Consider the following 22,009-nt stretch of genomic DNA (forward strand, 5'->3'; position numbering starts at 1 on the left):
ACCAATTAAAGCCCATCCCAGTGAGATCACCTTGCTGAAGTTTTCTCCAGATGGAACATTCCTGGCCACTGGTTCATACAGAGAGACAACTTCGAGGCAACCACAAGGAAACATTCCTACTATGGATCCTGGCAGGGTACCCAGTAATGTTTCACTCACATGGACGCCTGATCGATGGAACACAGCTTCTCTTAGTGGGTGACCATGGCATATATACCATAATGGAGTGGGGTACATCGGCTTGGATGCAGGTCAGTGATGCCTGGACGGACCATACTAGCTATATCAACAATGTTGCTATTAATCCTGCTGGCACACATGTCGCCTCCACATCAGATGACAAGCATGTCTGCCTGTGGTTACTCTCATATTGAAGAACAATCACCATCTTCCAGCACTCAGGCCCAGTGCAATGTGTCGTATTCACCATGTATGGCAAGCACATCCTCAGCAGAGTGTCTGGTACAATTTCAGAGTGAGTACCAAAGGATATTGATTTAGAGGCATGTTTTCATCCTGGACTCTACATAATACCACAATTCAAGCACACTTTATGCCCCAGATCCTCAATATCAGCACGTCCACATGCAACACATGCACCACAGGGGACTTGTCTACTACTGAACAGCTACTCACCCTACAGATCATTGTCAATGCTGATGATAACATCTCATGTGCCAACTGCTTGTTTGTTATGGCATACAGATACCAATCAAGGTGAGATATACTGACCTGTCATGACTCCCTTATGAAAGGCTAACTTTCATCATGATATAGTCTCTCAGCATTGAGCCCTCCCTGATATGCTATATCTCCAAGGGCATTGCCCTTGGCAGAAAAGGACATGCCCAGGATTTGATTGAAGCATTTGACCTCACACTCACATTCACAAATAAAGATTCAAGAATGATTCATTTCCTTCATTTAATTAAGGCATGTTAATTGTTTCTTATATACTCTGTGCTTCATTATGGTTTTCAGGTCATGACTATGTTCAATGTGGATCAGCATGGGGAGGCACATCTGCGAGTCCAAGAACTAGCTGGTGCTTGTCCAAATGACAATAATCATGTATGCCATGTCGTGGACGTAAGTACCATGTCCTAGTCCATCAGTATCTGCCATCAGTAGTGTTGCCACAAAGTGAGCCAAACTGAAATGAAGTGTGAGTTCAGTCCCACTTTGTTTTTTGAAGTCAAATGAACTGAACTGTAAGAAAGTCAGCTAGCAAAGCAGCCAATCAGGTGTCCGAGTGACACTATACTCAGTATGTACTCAAGCTATGAAGTGGCTATGTGCGCCAAGTTTAAATCTATGCTAAGATATCCTCGTCCTCATCTATAATTGAGTTTTGAATGAGATCCTGAAGTTCATCCAACTTCTCGCATGTATCAGCTCCTCCATAGCCCTTTGTATCCAAGTCACAGGTCCAGATAGTCTTCCTCCTTTGCGATAAAGTCCCTTGTGAAGCATAGTCTGTCCTGCCTAAATGAAAACTTGAGTATTTGTAGGGCCTCCATCAGTTCAGGTGATATTCTGCTGTGACAGAGCAAGTTTGTCACTTTGCTGGATGAAAAAACACACTCACAAGGCACTGAAGATGCCTGTGCCAAAAGAACATCCATCACAACACAGAACAATAGCAGGTAATTTTTCTCCATGCTCTGAAGGATAATGATTAGCTGTACAAACCATGGTTCATAGTCATGGTGTTGCTGAGTGCTTACCTCCCAATAACGCACAAGAGATGGCTGAATGTTCCACTGCTGAAAATTCATGTTGAAAGAAAATGGCATCTCCATCAGATGGCAAGCTCAAATACTTATACCAGCTGCTTAGCGTTGCAAAAGGGCATGGCCACAGGCCTCCCATTGATCTCAATGAGTGGCAAGCAAATGTATTGTATAGACTTGCATTGGCTTGCAGGCGGGAATGCTCTGAAACTGATGTCATATACAGGTGTACAATAGGTTTGAATTTACAGATAATGTCAAGTAATAGTCAGTAGATGAGAAATGACCACCAGAGGCTGGTGCCTCATGCAAGTATAGCGCTCAAGATAATAAACCATCTACTTCATCTTGGTGTGCGATTAGACAAATTGGGTTGTTGCATTGCCTCATTTATGAAAATGTTTGATCGAAGTGTAACAAACCAGACTGTGATGAACTGCCTCATTTTCAAAGTGAAGTGAAGTCAGTTTGAACTGAGTTCAGTTCACCAGCAACACTAGCCATCAGTATCTGCCATTGGTCATCCCAGAGGCATACTGGGTTCTAACCCTTTCTGGGAACCAAAATTATGATTGTGTAATGGTACAAACAAAAGGTTGACAATTCTTGACCTTGACAACTTAAGAATTGAGCACGCCTTTACAGTGTGTTGCAAATGACTTTAGAGGTGCATGAGATTTTTTTTGCGAGCTTTGCATTTATAAAATAGTTTGTAATAGCCAAATGTGTGACTTTCAGTCACATTGGCGATTCAAAAGTATTATCTCCTCCACCTCAGGCTGTATCAATCATTCTGACACTCATATTTTCAACTTAAAGGCACCCCATCTGTTGATACTAGTAGTAGGCTTTGTGCACAACAAGTTGGTGCAACTCACTGCACTCGATGATTTGCATAGATTCTGACCAGGTAATGTTATGAACCTTAAATGATTGTAGCTCACTCAATGACTGGAGCAATCTCAACCATTCCAAGGCAATATCACAACCCTTAGATGTCAATATTTTGTAACTCAGCACTTGGGTAAGTGTAGGGCATGGGCTGGTCTGTGTGTATTCTTGGCTGCTGTCAAAGCCTACAAAAAGTGAAGATTTGCTTTGGTGGACTGCAGCTTCTCCTGCAGCTCATCAAGGTATAGAGCTGGGTTGGCCTGAAGAATTGAGTGCAAGTAGTCAAGATCAGCAGTACTCAGAGTGCATGGATGGCCTCTCCCCTGTGCAAATGAGTTGGTGTGTTGGCCATACTCATGGTGATTTCACAAGACATTGTAGACAGTAGCTTCACAACATTGAGCTAGTTTAGATATTTCCAACACAGTCTTCCATTATTTGCAGCGCCAGATAGCCATAATCTGGTGCATTTCAGGAGTGATCAGAGGTGCCATTCCGACTCAGTACTCATTGCCAGCTTCCAGCGGCGTGAAAACTGGAATGCTTGAGACGACGTGTGACAGAAGGAAGTCACACGTCAAAACAAAGGAACAAATAAAGATTGGCAAATTTTTGAAAACGAGACTCTAGAGTCTAAAGTCATTTGCAACACACTGTAACTCCATCATTCCTTGACGAAATTCTTTCATTCAACCTCGTAATCAAAAGCATATGTAGAGACACTGATTCCAATCGTAAATTGTGTGAAGAAGTAAGAATTGAGCGAGACATCCAGGTGGTGACGACAAGCTTGTGGGGGTGACGACTCAGCCGGGATGGATGTAAAATAAATATAACCTTTGTGAAGACTCTTAAACCTCGTCCTCTTTAAACCTCAACATTTCTAAACCTCGTCTGTCCTAAACCTGGACCTCAACTTGTTTAGTAACATACCGAGAAGATCTACCACACCGGTGAGTCATGTGGTTAAATCTGGGATACGGACTACTCGTACTCACCACAAATATGCCAAACGGCAAGCATATAGATCCAGGGCAGCAGGGTAATATTTCGCAAGTCCAAGGACATGCTTCACTGCCAGGGTCACTGGCAGGTATTGATGCTGCAGATATTGATGTTGTCAGAGTAGCAGCAACAGCAAGGACACGGGAGAAACGCATTGTTTGTGAGGATGATAAATCTGAAGGGGACAGTAGGAAGAACCTATCCACCCTTTCGAACAGATGATATCTGCAATGCCAGCAGATTGCCTCAGATTTTGAGAACTTGGTTCATGCAGATGGTCCGACCATAATTTCATAGTTACCTTGTGAAGCAAGATCTATTGCGTGGAACAAATTTTCACCTTGCGAAGGAAGGTCAATGCCAGCAGCTCGAATCCGCTGTCGGGAACTTTGAACAAACCAACGTTTCCTTTCATAGCTTTTTCACGTCATCTCTGACACCTGATACCGATAGTATCAAGGTACAAATGAAAACGATGGAGAATCTGTGTTTCAAAATACATGGGTAAGCGCTCGCCGCGAGTGCTGCGTCTAGCGCGCTTCGTTCTTACTGGAGAGCTGAGTGGAGTGCGCTTGAGGATTCTAGACAGGGTAATATCACTGGTGACTTACCAGTGAACCAAATACTCAAGTTCGTCTTCGTAATATCATCACTCTTGTCTATGATTGACTGGTACGTTTCTAACGCTGCTCCGACTTTACCTGCTCGAAAGAGTGCCAGACAGTGTTGCTGGTTCGCAGCGTGCCACAAAGACTTGAGGTTCCAGCCGAATAGCTGCGAAGAATACGCAGTTGAGCATAAAAAGGATGTTCAGTGTATCAACATACCACGACAAATTCCTCGTACATAGAATGAATTTCCGATTCCAATTTATAAAAGAAAGTGCTAGCGTTAACGGCGGCAGTGAAATGGTCGACAGCTTCGCTATACCGCACATTATCCAAGGCAACGTTTCCCAGTTGGATGCGTAGATAAGCCTGATGTACGAACAAACATCAGCTCCACGGTGCACCACACGAACATGATCGATTGCACGACGCTTACTTCCACGATACGACAAGCAAGAATATCAGCATTGGGACGCAGAGCTAGCTCTTCGATACGTTGCATTGCCTCTTCATGTTCACTCGCATTGAACAGCGCGATAGTCTGAAAATCGCAATGAAGTATGGAGGATGAGAGAGAAAGTGTTACCTGCCTTGACGAAGAAAAGCAAAGATTCAGTCTTTGAATCTCCGTTTGTGAATATGGACGCAAGGTCAAATGATGTCCTCGCGATCTGAACCTGCTTTTTTCCGCAGAGGGCGATACCCTCAGAAACAAAGCCTGCAAATGAGGGCTGAATGCTGATGGACTATGTCACAATTTAGGTCAGGTTTCGTAACGGGGGCATGATGGGTCGGTCTATCTCACATGAATCGCATCATGAAGCGCGTGGTCCCAGTCATATTTCCGCGCCATAACAAATGCGCGATTGGCATAGGAGGTTTGATCGCAGGTACCGGCGTCGATCTCTAGCTTTAGTACCCTTTCAGCGGTAGCCCAGTCCCCAGCTATGCACGCATTGCGGACTGTCGTGTCAATAACGAGGGCCTGCATGAAGCATGTTCGCATTGCGTTATCAGATTCAAAGGAGGGAACATGCCTTGAAATCAGAGTACGCTTGAGGCTTGGCATAAAACAGATGCTTAGATGACGAGGGAGCGGGAACATGAAAATGAACTTACCTGATGTGTTACTCCCTCCTTCATGAGACCATCCTTTGGGCCATCCAATAGCAAAGCGTCCTCGGACGTCGGCCACTCTGAGACCTTCTTATCCACACCTCCGCTGAGGAGGTGCTTGCCATCTGCGGAGAAGGTGACACATTTGACATGGCTAGAGTGCTTGAATACGGCGATGGTTCGTCGATCTGAGAGGCTCCAGAGGCGGACACGGTTGTCATGAGATGCGGAGGCAAGGAGAGTGCCGTTGGAGTTCACAGAAATGGCGCGGATAATCTTGAAATGGCCCTTCCAAGGATCACCGACCTGCTTCCAGGTCCAATTGCGGGATGAATCCTGAACCTGGACCAACTCTCGTATGGTGGGATTTTGGTGATCTCCCCCTGTGAGTAGGCGTCCATCAGGCGTCCACGCGAGTGAGTAGTTGTGTCCTTCACTAATCGTTGTCTTGTGCTGAGCCTGGAAGGAATAGTTGTTATCGGAGTAGTATGAATAATTGTTGTATGGATAGGTGTGACGGTATGAATCGCTGTTCCAAGTGTAGTAGCCAGCGTGGTAAATTTGGATATTGTGCTCTGTTGCAATTGCAAGAATTGGTGGGGACGATGACGGTGAATAGCGAACACAGTGGACGCTTGTACCACAGCTAATTGCATTTCCTTCCAGCTTCCACGTGTCTGTGTTCCACAGACTTGTCGTTGAGTCTGATGACCCACAGGCCAGCACTCCGCCATCAGAAGAAAAGTCCAGCGATAATATCCAACCGGTGTGGGCACTGGAAAGTTGGCAAGTTTCACCATCTCGGTTGAGGTAACGTTCGCCAGTTTTTCCATCCCATGCAATGAGCTCTCCTTTCGTATCACCGCTTGCTATCAACAGCCCATTCCGTGATACCGCCAATGCCTGCACCGGACTGCCATGCCCCTTCATCTTCTTCACCACCACACCTGTCGTCAAGTCCCACAGGCGAAGCATCGCGTCGTACGAGCATGTGATCATACGTTGCTTGTCGGGGAAAACTGCGACTGCGGATACACGGGCTTCATGATCTTCAAACACTCGAATGGGTATGGTGCTTGGAATGGGCTGCGCCATTTTCTGAAGGTTGACTGTAGTGAGCACGGTCGAGGTGGACTTGGTGGGGATGATAAGTGTCTAGCTCGAATTTGCAGAGGCGCTTGCACTGTGGCGTTTTTATGCTGCTTCATAACATTAACTTCTTACTAGACGCCCAAGATACGAGGCCGTTATCATAATCGCATTGGTTGACGATCTGAGCGACTGACCTCATGTCTCCGAGTGTCGCCACTTTCCAGATGCAATCAACGAGCCTGATCGCATGACCCACTATCACTGCAGGTGTTGAAAAACACTATCGAATGTGGGATGAATGAACCCAACCCTAACTCAATGCCAAGTGTAGGCGCGGAGCTCCCCGACGGCCGTTCATGCCAACTCAAATCCGCCAGCGCGTCCAGACCATGCACCAAGGTAGGACATTTCCACATTATGACATCAATCACTCTTGAGCGTGTTACAGGAAGCCAAGTGAAGTTATTCCGACTGACATTGTCAATCGCAGGGGTCCGCACGGAGACAAGCATTCGCTGCTCCCTTGCATTCCAATCAAGTCAACACCCAAAGACGTGGTATTCCACCCAGCGACATATTGAGCCTCGGTTCCATCGAATGTTCTTAGCGGAGATCTGACGGTTGCGGGGCTTCATTTTATCTCCTCAGAACTTGGCACTTTAGGCATGTACAGCCTGGTGTATTTGCAATTTGCATTGAATCAGTCATTCCAAACACTGATTATCGGACTATCGATCACTGAATGGATTTCAAATCAGCCCAGATCCATGGAATCGAGGGCGACTCCCGCTTGCATCTAGGTCTGTCCTTCGATCATTTGTTCTTTGTTTGCCTGTTACTCGGGTCACCCAATATGTCAGGGTTCGCGGGCGTCTCGACATGCCATTGATACATATTTGGGATAGATACACCGCAGCATTTTCCGCTGAACTCTATGAAGTTTGTTCAAAGGGTGTCGCTCCTGTCAAACGCTTTAGAGATATCGCTCAACGTTTAATCTATTCTGTAGTGGTGCAGGGCCCAGCGTTGCTTTATTCATTTATGCCCTTCCGCCGAAAGACAGTATTTGTCCTGTTCAAGTGAGCCGCATATACAATACAAGTACAAAGGGTTATGTACGTAAGACAGATACCGTCGAGGTACGAATGAAATCTGTTCAAACGTCCGCGTTTCAACCGCTCGCCGCGAGCACAGCATCTCCATTGGAAGCATAGAGTGCGCGTCGTTCTTACTTGAGAGCTGAGGAAATTTGCCCGCGAAACAAGCACGTAACCTAGCCTTCGTAGTTCTTGTCTATGATGCATTGGCACGTTTCGACAGCTGCTCCAATTCTACCTGCCCGGAAGAGCGCATGGCACTTTCGCTGGTTTGTGGTTTGCTGCAATGACTTGAGGTCCCAGCCGAAGAGCTGTCAATCAAACTCAGTTGAGAATGAAAAGGATTTTAGGTTGTATGGTCTCAACGTACCGCGATAAATCCCTCGTACACATGATGCGGGAGGTAGTGGTGCTCGAAGATGGTCCCGGTGGGAGGGACGGGGAAGGTAGGCAACTGCTCAGGTAAATAGTGAGTGACCTGACCGTCGGATTATGGATCGGGGACCATCGGTATGGGCACGGCAAGGCGAGGATATCACACCGAGAGAAGCCATGAGAGGGACGTTAACTCCTTCGATCGGTCCTGGCGGTGGAGTCGCTTTTCGATGCGGTGGTTCAGGTTGCTCGGGTTGTTCATTGTAGTTGTGTTTTTATTGGAAGGCAGGATGGACCATCTATGTTTGAATTAAAGTCACAACTCGGAGAATAACACACATATAGACTGAGATCAAGGAAGTTGAGGGGTGCGATATGGCTTGACAGGCTACAGCGCATTGATAGAAGGGCTCGATAGCAGTGACTAGGGCTGGTTGTTATGCAGGGGCGCCGATCAGGTGGTGGGTTCATTATCTACTATGGCTTTGAGTTGGAGCCGAGCCAATTGGTGCCGTCGATGACATAGTTGAGTCTACGAAGGATCTTGTTTCCTGAGTCATAAAGCGAGAAATTGGCCAAAAACCCACAAGTTGGGTATTCTGCAGCCTGATGCAGTGAGAAGCTCGATTGGTACGGTATTATTTCTTCAGCTCCCGGTCGATCGTTGTCATTGAGTCTCGACAATTGCTAGCATCACCACTGCCGGAGATTTATGAGTGGTAGTAAGGCCCTTCAGCCTGCGAAAGAATAGGTTCCGTTCAGACGCAGCATGGGAAAAAAAAGTAAGTCAGTACAAGAAACCGCGACATACATATCACGTTTCATTAAACACGTGACAGACGCGTCAGGCTTCTCCTCCTACCGACGCAACCGCGATCATCTTCACTTACACTACCCTCATGATCATTCGCTCGCGAAAACCACCACCCCCGAATCATCGCCCTCGCATACGTATTTACGCGTCCTCCCTCATGCAGGTGCATGGACACAAGTTAGGGCTATTCTTGATACCGCAGAACTTAACGTTCGACAAGCTCGTTGCGCACGTTCCATGTAATTGTCGATAGCGGAGCACTCGAGGGGTTCAAGGATGGCATCGTTCAGGTACCTTTCCCCTCGTCTTTGGTCCTAATTAACCCCATGCTAATAATCCTACTCGTGCAGATCCCTCTCCCACCGCACCATCCCCTAGCAGTCCACACAGCCCACCCACTCGTACTTCTCTCGCTCACATCCCTCTTCACTGCCACCGCGAAACGAGAGTCAGTATGGAGGAATTCCAAGGTCCGAAGCGGGGATTGACGAGTCAATGGTGCAGGAAATGACGTCAAACGTAAGTGCTGTCCTCCTTCCTAATTTTTGTTTTCATCACCTTTGCACCAATACTAACACCAATTCATCTTCAATACCCCTCTGGGATTTCCTCGCAGACAGAGACGAAACAATCCAGCGCACTAACTTAACTCCTTTCATGGACTGGCTATCGTTATCGGGGTTGATGCCTAGATAGACTTCCGGATTCTTATTCCGTAGAACTTCAGAAGTGAGTGTCCTTGCACTGTTGCGCTGTCGTCGCATTTTTACCCGACCGTCTTGCAGCAAAGATCTCGGTAAGGAGACGCTTCTGCTCACTTTTGATGGCAACATGGAGGGCCTCTACGAGACATTCCACCCCGTTGTTCGGATGTAAGTACTCTCGCTTTTGCCCGCGACGAATTCCAACTTTGAAAAATTTCAGAATCAGCACTTTCGGAAAGACGAATGGGTTTTTCTACATCTTTCCTGTCCGATTGCCAAAATAAGCATGACTTCATCCCAGGCCCATACAGGATGCAGGCGATTTACACGAACCAGTAAGTCCATCATGTATTGCGCGATTCCTAGCACGAACACAAACCATCATGCTGGAGCTCATCGAAAAACCGCCCTGACCGAGGACAACAATGTCTTCTAGTTCTCCGTAAGTCCCGCCTCCGTTTATTTTCATCTTGACAACTCACAAACAAGTTGTGTAGAACCCTCAGAAAGGAGTCGATGGTTTCCTACAGGCCTGGAACAAGACTGGGCTCACTCAAGACATCGCATTCGGTTTGTGGCCGTCCACGACTTTCTTCTGTTTTTGTCCCCACTTCAGTGTATGGCCCAACTACCGGGCTTTGCGAACCGTGGAGAGTTGATGCCTGTTCTGGCGCTGTACTTCAACGGTGTCCTCTTCCCTTCATTTCTCCTGCGAGACATTCACAGTATACAACGCAGAGACGGCAGCAACGCCACAGCAGAGTTCACTCCGATCCCGCGCGTCTACATCACTTCGGACTATCAAGAAACCGCTGTCTTGCAAAGTGCCATCGAGACCCCCATGATTTGGGAGTATAATCTCGGAGCGCTCGCTGAGATCACGACCTGGAACCTCTTAACGTGATTCGTTTACTGGGTATTATAAGATTACTTAGGCTTAAGGAAGGGATTATCTTAATATTCCCCCTGTTTGTGTCGCCCCCTCATTCGGAGTCACAGCCCAACTCAGTTTCTTGTCTTGTACAACATCGCTCGTCTCTCGTGTAATATTTGTGCCGCGTTAAATTGATTGATCACGTATGCATTTGCAATGCTGGTGTGACAGCTTTGTGTTTGATCAGACAGGGACCAAGAACAATGTGGCGTATTAGTCAACTACTCAAGTAAAGTCTGCGAGGGAAGCAGTAACTCGACCGAAGGCAAATCAACGAACCAAAAGTGAAGGGCACGCGCCGAACGGTGGGTGGAAACATTGTAGATGACCAGTTCCAGTGAGCTGACGTATGACATATGACTCGGATACGACTCTAAAAGTACAAAAGGTTATTTGTATTATACAGATACTGCCAAGGTACAAATGAAAACGGCGGGAGGATGTCTGTGATCGACACTGCATGAGTAAGCACTCGCCGCGGGTGCAATGTCTAGCACGCTTCGTTTTTACTGAAGAGCTGGGGGAAGTATGGTTGAGAATTGTAGACGGGATGTCATTGCTGACTGCTTACCAGCGAACCAGGCACACATGCTGGTCTTCGTAGCGTCATCACTCGTCTCTATTATGGATTGGTACGATTCGATAGTTGCTCCTATTCTACCTGCGCGAAAGAGTGTATGACAGTGTTGCTGGTTTGCGGTTTGCCACAAGGACTTTAGGTCCCAGCCAAAGAGCTGCAAAGAATACTCGGTTGAGTATCAAAAGGATATCCAGTATATGAACGTACCACGGTAAATTCCTCGTACATCGAATGAATTTCCATTTTATGGAAGTAAGCGCTAGCGTTGACGGCGGCAGTGAAGTGATCAATGGCTTCGTTGTAGCGCGTGTCATCCATGGCAATGTTTCCGAGTTGGACACGTAGATATGCCTGATGTGCGAAGGGTAGAATCAGTTCCAGCCCACGGACCTGGGCGTGATCGAGTGCGTGGTACTCACTTCCACGATACGGCAAGCAAGTGGATCTGCATCGGGACATATAGCCAGCTCTTCGACGCGCTGCATTGCCTCTTCATGTTCATTTGCATTGAACAGCGCGATAGTCTGAAAATTGCCATGAAGTATGGAGGATGTAAGATAAATAATACGTACCTTGATGAAAAAAAGAAAATGATCGGTCTTTAAATCGCCGTTTGTGAACACGGACGCCAGGTCAAATGACGTCCTCGCGACCCGGACCTGCTTTTTCCCGCAGAGTGCAATGCCTTTGGAAATATATCCTGAAAACGAGGGTTGAATGCTCAGTGACTAAATCATCATCGGAGTTAGCTTATCCAAGGGGGCCATGATTTGTCGATCTATCATCTCACCTCAATTGAATCATGAAGCGAGGAATTCCAGTCGCATTTTCGCGCCATAACAAATGCGCGATTGGCATAGGAGGTTTGATCGCAGGTACCAGCGTCGATCTCTAGATTTAGTACCCTTTCAGCGGTAGCCCAGTCACCAGCTATGCACGCATTGCGAACTGTCGTGTCAATAACGAGGACCTGCATGAAACATGTTTGCATTGCGTTATCAGAGTCAAAGGAGGGAACATGCCTTGAAATCAGAAGACGCCTGAGGCTTGGCATGAAACAGACGCTTAGATGACGAAGGAGCGGGAACATGGAAATGAACTTACCTGGTGTGTTACTCGCTCCTTCATGAGACCATCCTTTGAGCCATCCAATAGCAAAGCGTCCTCGGATATTGACCACTCTGAGATCTTCTTATCCACACCTCCGCTGAGGATGTGCTTGCCATCTGCGGAGAACGTGACACATTTGACATGGCCAGAGTGCTTGAATGCGGCGATGGTTCGTCGATCTGAGAGGCTCCCGAGGAGGACACGGTTGTCATGAGATGCGGAGGCAAGGAGAGTGCCGTTGGAGTTCACAGAAATGGCGCGGATAATCTTGAAATGGCCCTTCCAAGGATCACTGACCTGCTTCCAGGTCCAATTGCAGGATGAATCCTGAACCTGGACCAACTCTCGTATGGTGGGATCTTGATGATCTCCCCCTGTGAGTAGACGTCCATCTGGCGTCCACGCGAGTGAGTAGTTGTGTCCTTCACTAATCGTTGCCTTGTGCTGAGCCTGGAAGGAATAGTAGTTCTCGTAGTATGAATTGTCGGAATAGTTGTTGTATGAATTGTAGGAATAGCTGTTGTATGAATTGTAGGAATAGCTGTTGTATGAATAGGTGTAACGGTATGAATTGCTGTTCCAAGTGTAGTAGCCAGCGTGGTAAATTTGGATATTGTGCTCTGTTGCAATTGCAAGAATTGGTGGGGACGATGATGGTGAATAGCGAACACAGTGGACGTTTGTACCACAGCTAATTGCATTTCCTTCCAGCTTCCACGTGTCTGTATTCCACAGACTTGTCGTTGAGTCCGATGATCCACAGGCCAGCGCTTTGCCATCAGAAGAAAAGTCCAACGATAATATCCAACCGGTGTGGGCACTGGAAGGTTGGCAAGTTTGACCGTATCGGTTGTAACGTTCGCCGGTTTTTCCATCCCACGCAATGAGCTCCCCATTGGCACCACCGCTTGCTATCAACAGCCCATCCCGTGATACCGCCAATGCCTGCACCGGACTGCCATGCCCCTCCATCTTCTTTACCACCACACCTGTCATCAAGTCCCACAGACGGAGCATCGCGTCGTACGAGCATGTGACCATACGTTGCTTGTCGGGGAAAACTGCGACTGCGGATACACGGGCTTCATGATCTTCAAACACTCGAATGGGTATGGTGCTTGGAATGAGCTGCGCCATTTTCTGAACGTTGACGGTAGTGAGCACGGTCGAGGTGGACTTGGTGAGGATGGTAGGTGTCTAGCTCGAAGTTGCAGAGGTGCTTGTACTGCGGTATTTTTATGCTGCTTCATAACATTAACTTCTTACTAGACGCCCAAGATATGAGGCCGTTATCATAATCGCCTTGGTTGACGATCTGAGCGAGTCGACTGACCCCATGCCTTCGAGTGTCGCCGCAGCTTTCCAGATGCAAACAACGAGCCTGATCGCATGACCCACTATCACTGCAGGTGTTGAAAAACACTATCGAATATGGGATGAATGAACCTAACCCTAACTCAATGTCAAGTGTAGGCGCGGAGCTCCCCGACGGCCGTTCATGCCCATTCAAATCCGCCGGCGGATTCCGACCACGCATCAAGGGAGGACACTTCCACATTATGACACCAAAAACTCTTGAACGTATTACAGGAAGCCAAGTGAAGTTATTCTGACTGACATTGTCAATTGCGGGGGTCCGCACGGAGACAAGCATGCTCTGCCCCCTTGCATTTCAATCAAGTCAACACCCAAAGACATGGTATTCCACCCAGCGACATATTAAGCCTCGGTTATGTTCTTGACGGAAATCCGACAGTTGCGGGGCTTCATTTTATCTCCTCAGAACTTGGCAAAGTGCTTTAGGCATGTACAGCCTGGTGTATTTGCAATTCGGATTGATTGAAGATGATCAGTCATTTCAAACACTGATCATCGGATTATCGATCACTGAATGGATTTCAAATCAGCCCAGATCCATCGAATCTATGTCTGTTCTTCGATCATTTGTTTTTTATTTTCTTCCCTGTTACTTGGGTCGCCCACTATGTCAAGGTTCGCGGGCATCTCGACATGCCATTGATAGACATTTGGGATAGATACCGCAGCATTTTCCGCTGAAATCTATGAAGTTTGTTCAAAGGGTGTCGCTCCTGTCAAACGCTTTACAGATATTGCTCAACGTTTGCACGACAGCTTTATTCATTTATATACTTCCGCCGAAAGACAGTATTTGTCCTGTTCAAGTGAGCCGGCATATAATACAAGTACAAAGGGTTGTGTATGTAAGACAGATACCGTCGAGGTACGAATGAAATCTCTTCAATCGTCCGTGTTAAACCGCTCGCCGCGAGCACAACATCTCCATTGGAAACATTGAGTGTGCGTCGTTCTTACGTGAGAGCTGAGTGGAGGTGCCCGCGAAATAAGCACGTAACTTAGCATTCGTAGTTCTTTTCCATGATGCATTGGTACATTTCGACAGCTGCTACAATTCTACCTGCCCGGAAGAGCGCATGGCACTACTTCTGGTTCGTGGTTTGCCGCAACGACTTGAGGTCCCAGCCGAAGAGTCGTCAATAACACGCAGTTGAGAATGAAAAGGATTTTAGTACGATCTCAATGTACCGCGACAAATCCCTCGTACACATGATGTGGGAGGTAGTGGTGCTTGAAGATGGTCCCGGTGGGAGGGACGGGGAAGGTAGGCAACTGCCCAGGTAAATAGTGAGTGGCCTGCCTATCGGATTATGGATCGGGGACCATCGGTATGGGCACAGGCAAGATGAGGATAGCACATCGAGAGAAGCCATGAGAGGGACGTTGACTGCGTCGATCGGTCCTAGCGGTGGAGTTGCTTTTCGATGTGGTGGTTCAGGTTGCTCGGATTGTTCATTGCAGTTGTTGTGTTTTTATTTGAAGGCGGGATGGACCATCTATGTTGGAATCAAAGTCACGACTCAGAGAATAACACACATATAGACTGAGATCAAGGAAGTTGAGGGCTGCGATATGGCTTGACAGGCTACAGCGCTTTGGAATACGAGGCGTCATCAGAGTGAGATAGGAGGAACAATCTAGTCCAAATCAGCGCGAAGAAGAGGAAAACCCACCCTTATATGCTGTTCACGCACTGATCGTAAAACAGGGTAGCTAGGGCCCCTGGACTCTGCCTCCGATGCCTCGCCCTTTGCGGCAGACAAACAAAGCGACTATCGGTCTGAGTGCCATTACACTTGATCTGAGGAGTTCTGAATGCCTGCGTACTGCTTTTCTTACACTCTGTTGATTCATCTCGGACCTCGGACAGGGATTTCTCGCACGAGGTCGAGCATGTAGCGACTGAGCGTTCACTATCGGTGGGTCTTGTAAGGTTTGGCTAGGGTGTAATGTGAGTAATTCTTGAGACGCATTGAATAAAACCGTTGATAGAAGGGCTCGATAGCAGTGACTAGGGCTGGTTGTTGTGCAGGGACGCCGATCAGATGGTATCTACTATGACTTTGAGTTGGAGCCGACCCAAGCGGTAACCAATTGATGCCGTTGATGACATAGTTGAGTCTAAGAAGGATCTTGTTTCCTGAGTCATAAAGTGAGAGATTGGCCAAAAACCCACAGGTTGGGTATTCTGCAGCCTGATGCAGTGAGAAGCTCGATTGGTACGGTACTATCTCTTCAGCTCCTGGTCGATCGTTGTCATTGAGTCTCGACAATTGCTAGCATCTAGGGAGTTATGAGTGGCGCTGTGGCAGTAAGTCCCTTCAGCCTGCGAAAGAATAGGTTCTATTCAGACCCAGCATGGAAGTACAGTAACAAGAAACCGCGACATGCACATCACGTGTCATTAAACGCGTGACAGACGCGTCATGCTTCTCCTCCTACTGACGCAACTGTTGAGCTCTGACAAATCGGGAGGAACGGAAGACGAACCGAAGAGGAAGTTAGCGATGTCAGACTGAGACATAACGAGTGCAACTAAGCTGAACGACGAGGCGACACAATGACGTCGACCGAGGCTCGTCATTATTGGACTACTTTATTTCTATGATATTTCTATGACATCCGTTATTTAGCGTATCCATACTAACTACGTATAAAGCTACGAGTCTGGCATTCGGGCATCTCAGTTTCTAACAGATACTGAGATGTAAGCCCTTATATTTTCCCTTACTATACAAAGCGCTAACGAGACATAGAATACATTCTCTATCAGGTACTATAGCTGTGCTACGAGTTTCTAACAGATACTGAGATAATACATTCTCTATCAGCTCTTACTCTGTTCCTGCTCGCCTGTGATCACCACAGCAACCGCGATCATCTTCACTTACACCCGTGAATTATCGCCCTTGCATACGTATAGTGATGTTCCAGCCCGGCTTCAAGCCCTGGGCCAGCCCAAGCCGGGCCTGATTGAGCCAGGCCCAGCCCAGGCCTGGGCCTGACCAAGGCTTTGGCCTAGGATATAGCACGGGTATACCCGCGGGTCGGAAAATCAACACTGTACCCGTACCCGCCATACCCGTGACCCCCATACCTGCGGTGTGGCCCATACCCATGCTATAACCTACTTTGGCCTAGGCTTCAATTTTGCGAAGCCTAAGCCGTGGCTTAGCAGTGTGAGGACATCTCTGAAATGGCCGGTTTGGGATGAAGTACGGGCCAAAGTACGGGCCAAAGTTTGGGACAAAGTCTGGGACACGGCAGGCCCATTGGCACCTCCAAGCGGAGTGTAAAGGTTTCTGTATCTGTCACTGTTTCTCACGCTTGCTCATTGTCTGCAACAGTGCCAAGGACCTACTTTGACTTACTTCCATGGATGTTGGGAGCCTTTTTTCTGCCATGTGGCAACACCATGAGCTTGCTGCTATGTCGTATATTGATCTCAGCTGGTTCTTGTGATACACCAGCCTCCTCAAGGATGATATCATCCAGCCTCAGCCGCACACTGTCAGCATCATGGCTGCCCCCAATATACTGCCCCCTTCAATAACCAACTTTCTCTCTGATGTGGTCGCTATATCACCTGAATCTGTTGATGCATTGTGGGACATTATGAAAGACCTTGCATGGGTTCTACCCACTGTGAACGAGGCCAGAGCTGATGAAGAGAATGCGTTCAGACTCTATGGACACCAGCGAGGAATTAGTGAGTAAATCAAATCAGTATGCTTATTCTAACTCGCTCACCTAACAATCAGCTTCTCATACTCTTTACCCGCCCACCAAACAGTGTACTAACCCAGAGTGCAGTGCATGGCAACTTGGTACAGTGCTCAAGAAAGAAGAGCAACGTCAGGCAGTCATATTTACCCATGCGAATGGTGCTCATCCTGCATGGTCAGTGCACTTGAAGTGTCGACATAGGTTATGCTCTTGTTATCTTTGTTCCACGCTTATAGTAGTAAACTCATTGTTGTAGAATGTCATACCAATTATCATAACAACTATAGTGTCCAGGATGGTATCAGGACATACTATGGCAGAATGCCGGCCTACATCCAAGTCGCTGAACATCAATTTGTTCAACGTGAACTCGTAATGCATTGGATGGATTTGATGCAGATCACGTGAGTGTGAACTGTTACAGTCCTTCCTGCTGTTAGTATCTGATATTCCTTTGTTGCAGTGTCTCTGTGACAAATTGTGCCCATTTGTATAATATTGCCTGACCTCGCTGTGATGTTTATGACAATGATGATGACATTCCTTGGCAGTTCAACAGTCCACTCACTACTGCCGAGGTGTGGGATTCATTTACCCTTCTGGCACTGCTTGACGACCATGACCAGTGACATGTCCAACTACAGGTGCCTCACGGAGGTGAACAGAAAGACCGTTACACCACTGTGATGTGGGAATGTACTGAGCGTATCATCATTCACGGCCATGAAGAGTTGCCCCATGCTTGTGATGGGTGCTTGTGCATATTCAACATGCCAGATGGTACACTCGCACGCACGGAAGTTGTTGTGACTGATGGAGTTACCATTGGCCGTCCATGCTGCGGTGTTCCTCAGTGCAAAAATCCTCTTGAAAACAATCATCACCGCTTCTGTTCAGTAGACCCTGACCACAAAAAGCTTGAGACAACTTGTGCCATAGAGGGCTGTAATTGCCCTGTCACCCGTGACAGCAAGTCAGGCAAGTACCGAAAAGCATGTGATGATCCGGTCCATGTTAAGATGGAGGGCGCCAATGTCGAGTCTTTATGCAGTGGGAAGAGCAAGACACAATGTCAGAAGGTCGCTAAGCTCGACAATGCCATGTCCTCCCTCGACCCACCACAGCTTCCTGCCGACTTGACCGTGGCTCTTCCCATCCAAGATGGAGACGAATGGTACAAACACGATGCTCAGACCGGAGCTGTATGCTTAGTGCGGCCTGCTGTAATGACTTCGACTGGTGTTCTTGACACACAGCCAGAGATGTCCCACCCTGCTGTTGATTGTGAAAGCAAGGACACACCCCCTAAGCTCAAAGCAATATTCCGACGCCAGCGTACCAATAATGAGCAGCTTGTTGTTCGTCCATGTGGAGTTATTAATGGGCATGGCACAATGTATCATCATGAAACTGTATCCAATGTTCTTGTAAGTCTGTAGTGCTCGATAGCATATGTTTTCACTGACATCATCAAGATTATGATTGAACAGCTGTATTCACTCCCTCGTGCACGCAAGCCACAACATTTGATTTATGATTCGAATTGCAACGCGCTGCGGGAGGTTTTGAACCAATGCATCAAATTCTTTGATGGCATGGGGATGTGCATTGATGCATTTCATCACAAGAACAAGCACAAGGCTAGTGACACCTTCTGCCGTGACCGTTGCGACATGAAGGCCTATCCAGAATTACTAGATGACAATGGCAAATATTACTTCAACTCGTCTATCGCCAAGCAAACCAATGTGTGGTTCGGTGCCTTCCACAACATCTGCCGGGAGATGACACCGGTGAGGTATGACTTTTTCCTGGATGAGATGATCAAGCGGCGGAATCACGTCACTGTACCTACCTTACGTGCACAAGGCAAGCATCCCCATCACCCACACTTAATGTCTTAAGTACCCCAGCATGTATAATTGATACAAGGACTCCCCTTCGGTCAGCTCTACTGTGTTTACAATAGCAACTCAGGAAATACTATATTAGCATTGTCTCTGCAAATAGACAGTGTCTCTTTGCATTCTCACTTTCGACAATGCTGTACGCAATACATGGCGAGTAATGACACAGCGAGTAATATTCAACACGGCGAGTAACAAACTACAAATCAAGTGAATGGATGACGATAAGGAATGGCTAGTGGTTTTTACTTGGCCCGCCTTGTTGGCTTCTTAGTCTTCTCCCCAAGCGCTTCTCTACGTGCCGCCAAATAGTGTGACCAAAGACCATTGGCAGTTTGGCCCGCAGCCTCATAGCTTGCAAGGATAGAGGAATCTGTTTTCTGCCATGCGCGGCAATTGTCGTGATAGGTTGCCTTGACAAATGGTACACTGAATATACGACGAAAGAGATCATCTTGTTGAAATCTCGCCTGCAAGTTCTTGTCGTCCATTTGCTGAAAGCCTGTGACCATGTCAGTGGTATACATGCCTTGAGGCCAGACCCGCTTTGTAGAATTGTATGCTGGAATGAATACTTTCGATGGCTCAGTGGTATGGGATGCTTTGATGGAGGCTAAACGAGATGATAGTGTAGTTTGTGGTGCTAACGGAGGAGTAGGTGACATTGAGCTTGCACGACAAGCATCAAAGTCATCAAGATCAGGCTGATGGCGAACACGGGATGATAGTGTGGTCTGTGGTGCTGATGGAGGAGGAGTGGGCGACATCGAGCTTGCGCGACAGGCATCAAAGTCATTAAGATCAAGCCGACGGTGAACAGGTATGGGTGCATTAATATTGATGTCCCAAGGGCTACCTTCACATCAGCGCTTACCCTTACCAACTGTCATGGGTGTGATAGGCATCTCAACAATCTCGACGTCGGATTCAGCATCTGAGGGAACTGGAACATCACGTTTTTTCTTCAGTTTGGTGCGCACACCATCTCACTCTCCTTTCATGTTGGAGTGAAGATGGGGAGGGCGAATACCATGTCTGGAGGCCTTATAGAGGTCATTGAAGCCTTCACAGACAGTGACACCTCGACGATGAATGAAGACATGACAGCCAGATTGAAGAGAAAATGTGTATGTAAGACCCGCAGGGATCCATCATTGGAGGCGCTCCTCAAATACCTCAATCTTGTCGATCCCCTCACCAAGTGAGTCAATGAGAGCAGGATCGTCCGAAAGCTGGAACTGAGGGAAGAAAGGGCAGTCGGTCACCCATTCTTCTACGACTGGGGCATTGTTCTGAAGATAGTAGTCAGTACATATGCCAACATAAAGACATTGATATGTACAGCATCATACCAGTGGAGGACAAAGCGTTGCTTCGCTGCCTTCTCCATCTCCTTCCAGCGCTCTGCAATCCTCTGTTCTTCAGCTTCACGCTGCGCACGAGCATTGAGGTCTGATACCCACAAGGGGTCAAGCTGTTGGGTGATGCGAGGTGGCTTCTTAACTGGTGCTGGTGTGGTAATGAGTGCTGCTGGACATGGTGTGGTCAAGGACGGTGTAGGTGGTATGGTCAAGGATGGTGTATTAATCACAGGAGCCGTCAAAAGGTCACAAAAAGAAGGAATATGGGGAGGGGGTACCGCAGGGAACTCAAGACCACACATTGCAAGGGACATCGCCAAGGCCTGGCGAAGCGCCTCATGACCAGTATCACCACTGTCGACCCCAGGCTCAAGTGGAGCCATATCTGCCTGTTCATCAGCCAGGAGCTCAAACTCCTCTTCCGCACCCATGCCCTCATAGTCATACACAATCTCTGTATCCACAGGATGGATGGCGTAGCCACCAGCATTGGTGCAGTGAGTCAAGCACATGGTGTGCGTGCACCGTAAAGCTCGCAGATGCTGAAAGAAGGAACCGACACACTTCTCTCCCCGCTTTCGTGGCTTCTTGCCATTAGGTTTGGTATGAGGCTGGGTTGAAGGGAAAGGGAACATAGTAGCTTCACTGCTGGATGGGGTGGAGGCGGCTGGCTGTGAACTTGTGAAAGTTGGTGAATAACTCAACGATGGACTCGATGAGCGGATGAGATTGATAATACTCAGAAACGCAAGGAGTTGGGGGAACCACCGGTAGAAGGAGCAGGATAGATGCTGGTAAGGGGTAAGGAGTGTTAATCTAACATCAATCAACCACACAGCGAGGATGTACCTTTGCCATCGGCTTGCCCGAGTTTCTGTTTAGGTCGCTGCGACAGATCAAAAGAGGAATGGCAATGCCGCAGCGTCCACAATCAAGAACGATGCCAATTGATGTTGGACGCAGAGAGAACCTCGCAAGAAATGCAACATCTGCTTGTTGCCACATAATGCAGTAACATATACCCATCTCAGATGGGCAGCCAGGCATGACAATGTGCCGATAGAGACGGGCCACCCGGTGCCAGCCCATGGCAATAATTGTACCATGTTAGATGAGTGGGCCAAGGGGGTGGAGTGTCCAAGGCAAACAGATGGGCCAGGTGTATATAGTATAGATGGTAGTATAGCAATGTACTATATAGGAAATTATGAATAGTAGTAGTGAATCCAGTGTGTGATAGATGAGTGGGCCGGAGGAATGGAGTGCAATATAGATGAGTGGGCCGGGGAACTGGGGTGTGATGGAGACGAGTGGGCCGGTAAATGAGGTGCAATGGAGACGAGTGGGCCGGTACATCAGGTGCAATGAAGATGAGGGGGCCGGAGAATAGGGTGCAATTGAGACGAGTGGGCCGGTATAGCAGGTGCAATGGAGATGGGTGGGCCGGTAAATAAGGTGCAATTAAGACAAGTGGGCTGGTATAGCAGGTGCAATGGAGATGGGTGGGCTGGTAAATAAGGTGCAATTAAGACAAGTGGGCTGGTATAGCAGGTGCAATGGAGATGGGTGGGCTGGTAAA

At 47.7% G+C, this 22,009-nt stretch overlaps 7 protein-coding genes across 7 annotated transcripts; 3 read left to right on the top strand and 4 right to left on the bottom strand.

Moving 5' to 3' along the window:
- Positions 1 to 3,291: 3,291 nt before the first annotated feature.
- On the bottom strand, positions 3,292 to 3,825 carry EDB91DRAFT_1174030 (uncharacterized protein). The gene is made up of 2 exons (XM_041320319.1): positions 3,619 to 3,825; positions 3,292 to 3,566 (listed from the first exon to the last, which is right to left on the bottom strand). The coding sequence occupies exons 1-2, from the start codon at positions 3,782 to 3,784 to the stop codon at positions 3,508 to 3,510; spliced, it is 225 nt and encodes a 74-aa protein (XP_041169801.1). The 5' UTR covers positions 3,785 to 3,825; the 3' UTR covers positions 3,292 to 3,507.
- A 3,893-nt stretch (positions 3,826 to 7,718) lies between these two features.
- Positions 7,719 to 8,179, bottom strand: EDB91DRAFT_1087990 (uncharacterized protein; the record flags this gene model as incomplete). Its single annotated transcript, XM_041316327.1, has 3 exons — positions 7,719 to 7,853; positions 7,913 to 7,996; positions 8,084 to 8,179. 3 exons carry the CDS (start codon positions 8,177 to 8,179, stop codon positions 7,719 to 7,721), a joined length of 315 nt encoding a protein of 104 aa, XP_041169802.1.
- A 1,681-nt stretch (positions 8,180 to 9,860) lies between these two features.
- Positions 9,861 to 10,339, top strand: EDB91DRAFT_1255882 (uncharacterized protein; the record flags this gene model as incomplete). Its single annotated transcript, XM_041324059.1, has 2 exons — positions 9,861 to 9,877; positions 9,925 to 10,339. 2 exons carry the CDS (start codon positions 9,861 to 9,863, stop codon positions 10,337 to 10,339), a joined length of 432 nt encoding a protein of 143 aa, XP_041169803.1.
- A 6,571-nt stretch (positions 10,340 to 16,910) lies between these two features.
- On the top strand, positions 16,911 to 17,558 carry EDB91DRAFT_1034169 (uncharacterized protein; the record flags this gene model as incomplete). The annotated part of the gene is made up of 3 exons (XM_041312769.1): positions 16,911 to 17,145; positions 17,198 to 17,351; positions 17,402 to 17,558. Coding segments are annotated over 3 exons (546 nt in total), but the record flags the coding sequence as incomplete, so codon positions are not given.
- A 374-nt stretch (positions 17,559 to 17,932) lies between these two features.
- Positions 17,933 to 19,058, top strand: EDB91DRAFT_1255885 (uncharacterized protein; the record flags this gene model as incomplete). The annotated part of the gene is made up of 3 exons (XM_041324060.1): positions 17,933 to 18,589; positions 18,638 to 18,955; positions 19,032 to 19,058. 3 exons carry the CDS (start codon positions 17,933 to 17,935, stop codon positions 19,056 to 19,058), a joined length of 1,002 nt encoding a protein of 333 aa, XP_041169805.1.
- A 256-nt stretch (positions 19,059 to 19,314) lies between these two features.
- Positions 19,315 to 19,836, bottom strand: EDB91DRAFT_1255886 (uncharacterized protein; the record flags this gene model as incomplete). The annotated part of the gene is made up of 1 exon (XM_041324061.1): positions 19,315 to 19,836. One exon carries the CDS (start codon positions 19,834 to 19,836, stop codon positions 19,315 to 19,317), a length of 522 nt encoding a protein of 173 aa, XP_041169806.1.
- A 384-nt stretch (positions 19,837 to 20,220) lies between these two features.
- Positions 20,221 to 21,921, bottom strand: EDB91DRAFT_1340348 (uncharacterized protein; the record flags this gene model as incomplete). Its single annotated transcript, XM_041325709.1, has 3 exons — positions 21,280 to 21,921; positions 20,382 to 21,221; positions 20,221 to 20,361 (listed from the first exon to the last, which is right to left on the bottom strand). Exons 1-3 carry the CDS (start codon positions 21,517 to 21,519, stop codon positions 20,221 to 20,223), a joined length of 1,221 nt encoding a protein of 406 aa, XP_041169807.1. The 5' UTR covers positions 21,520 to 21,921.
- Between the last annotated feature and the right edge of the window lie 88 nt (positions 21,922 to 22,009).

This window comes from Suillus paluster (assembly GCF_016628075.1).
Source record: "Suillus paluster strain FC165 chromosome Unknown EDB91scaffold_160, whole genome shotgun sequence".
Classification (NCBI taxonomy): Eukaryota; Fungi; Basidiomycota; class Agaricomycetes; order Boletales; family Suillaceae; genus Suillus; species Suillus paluster.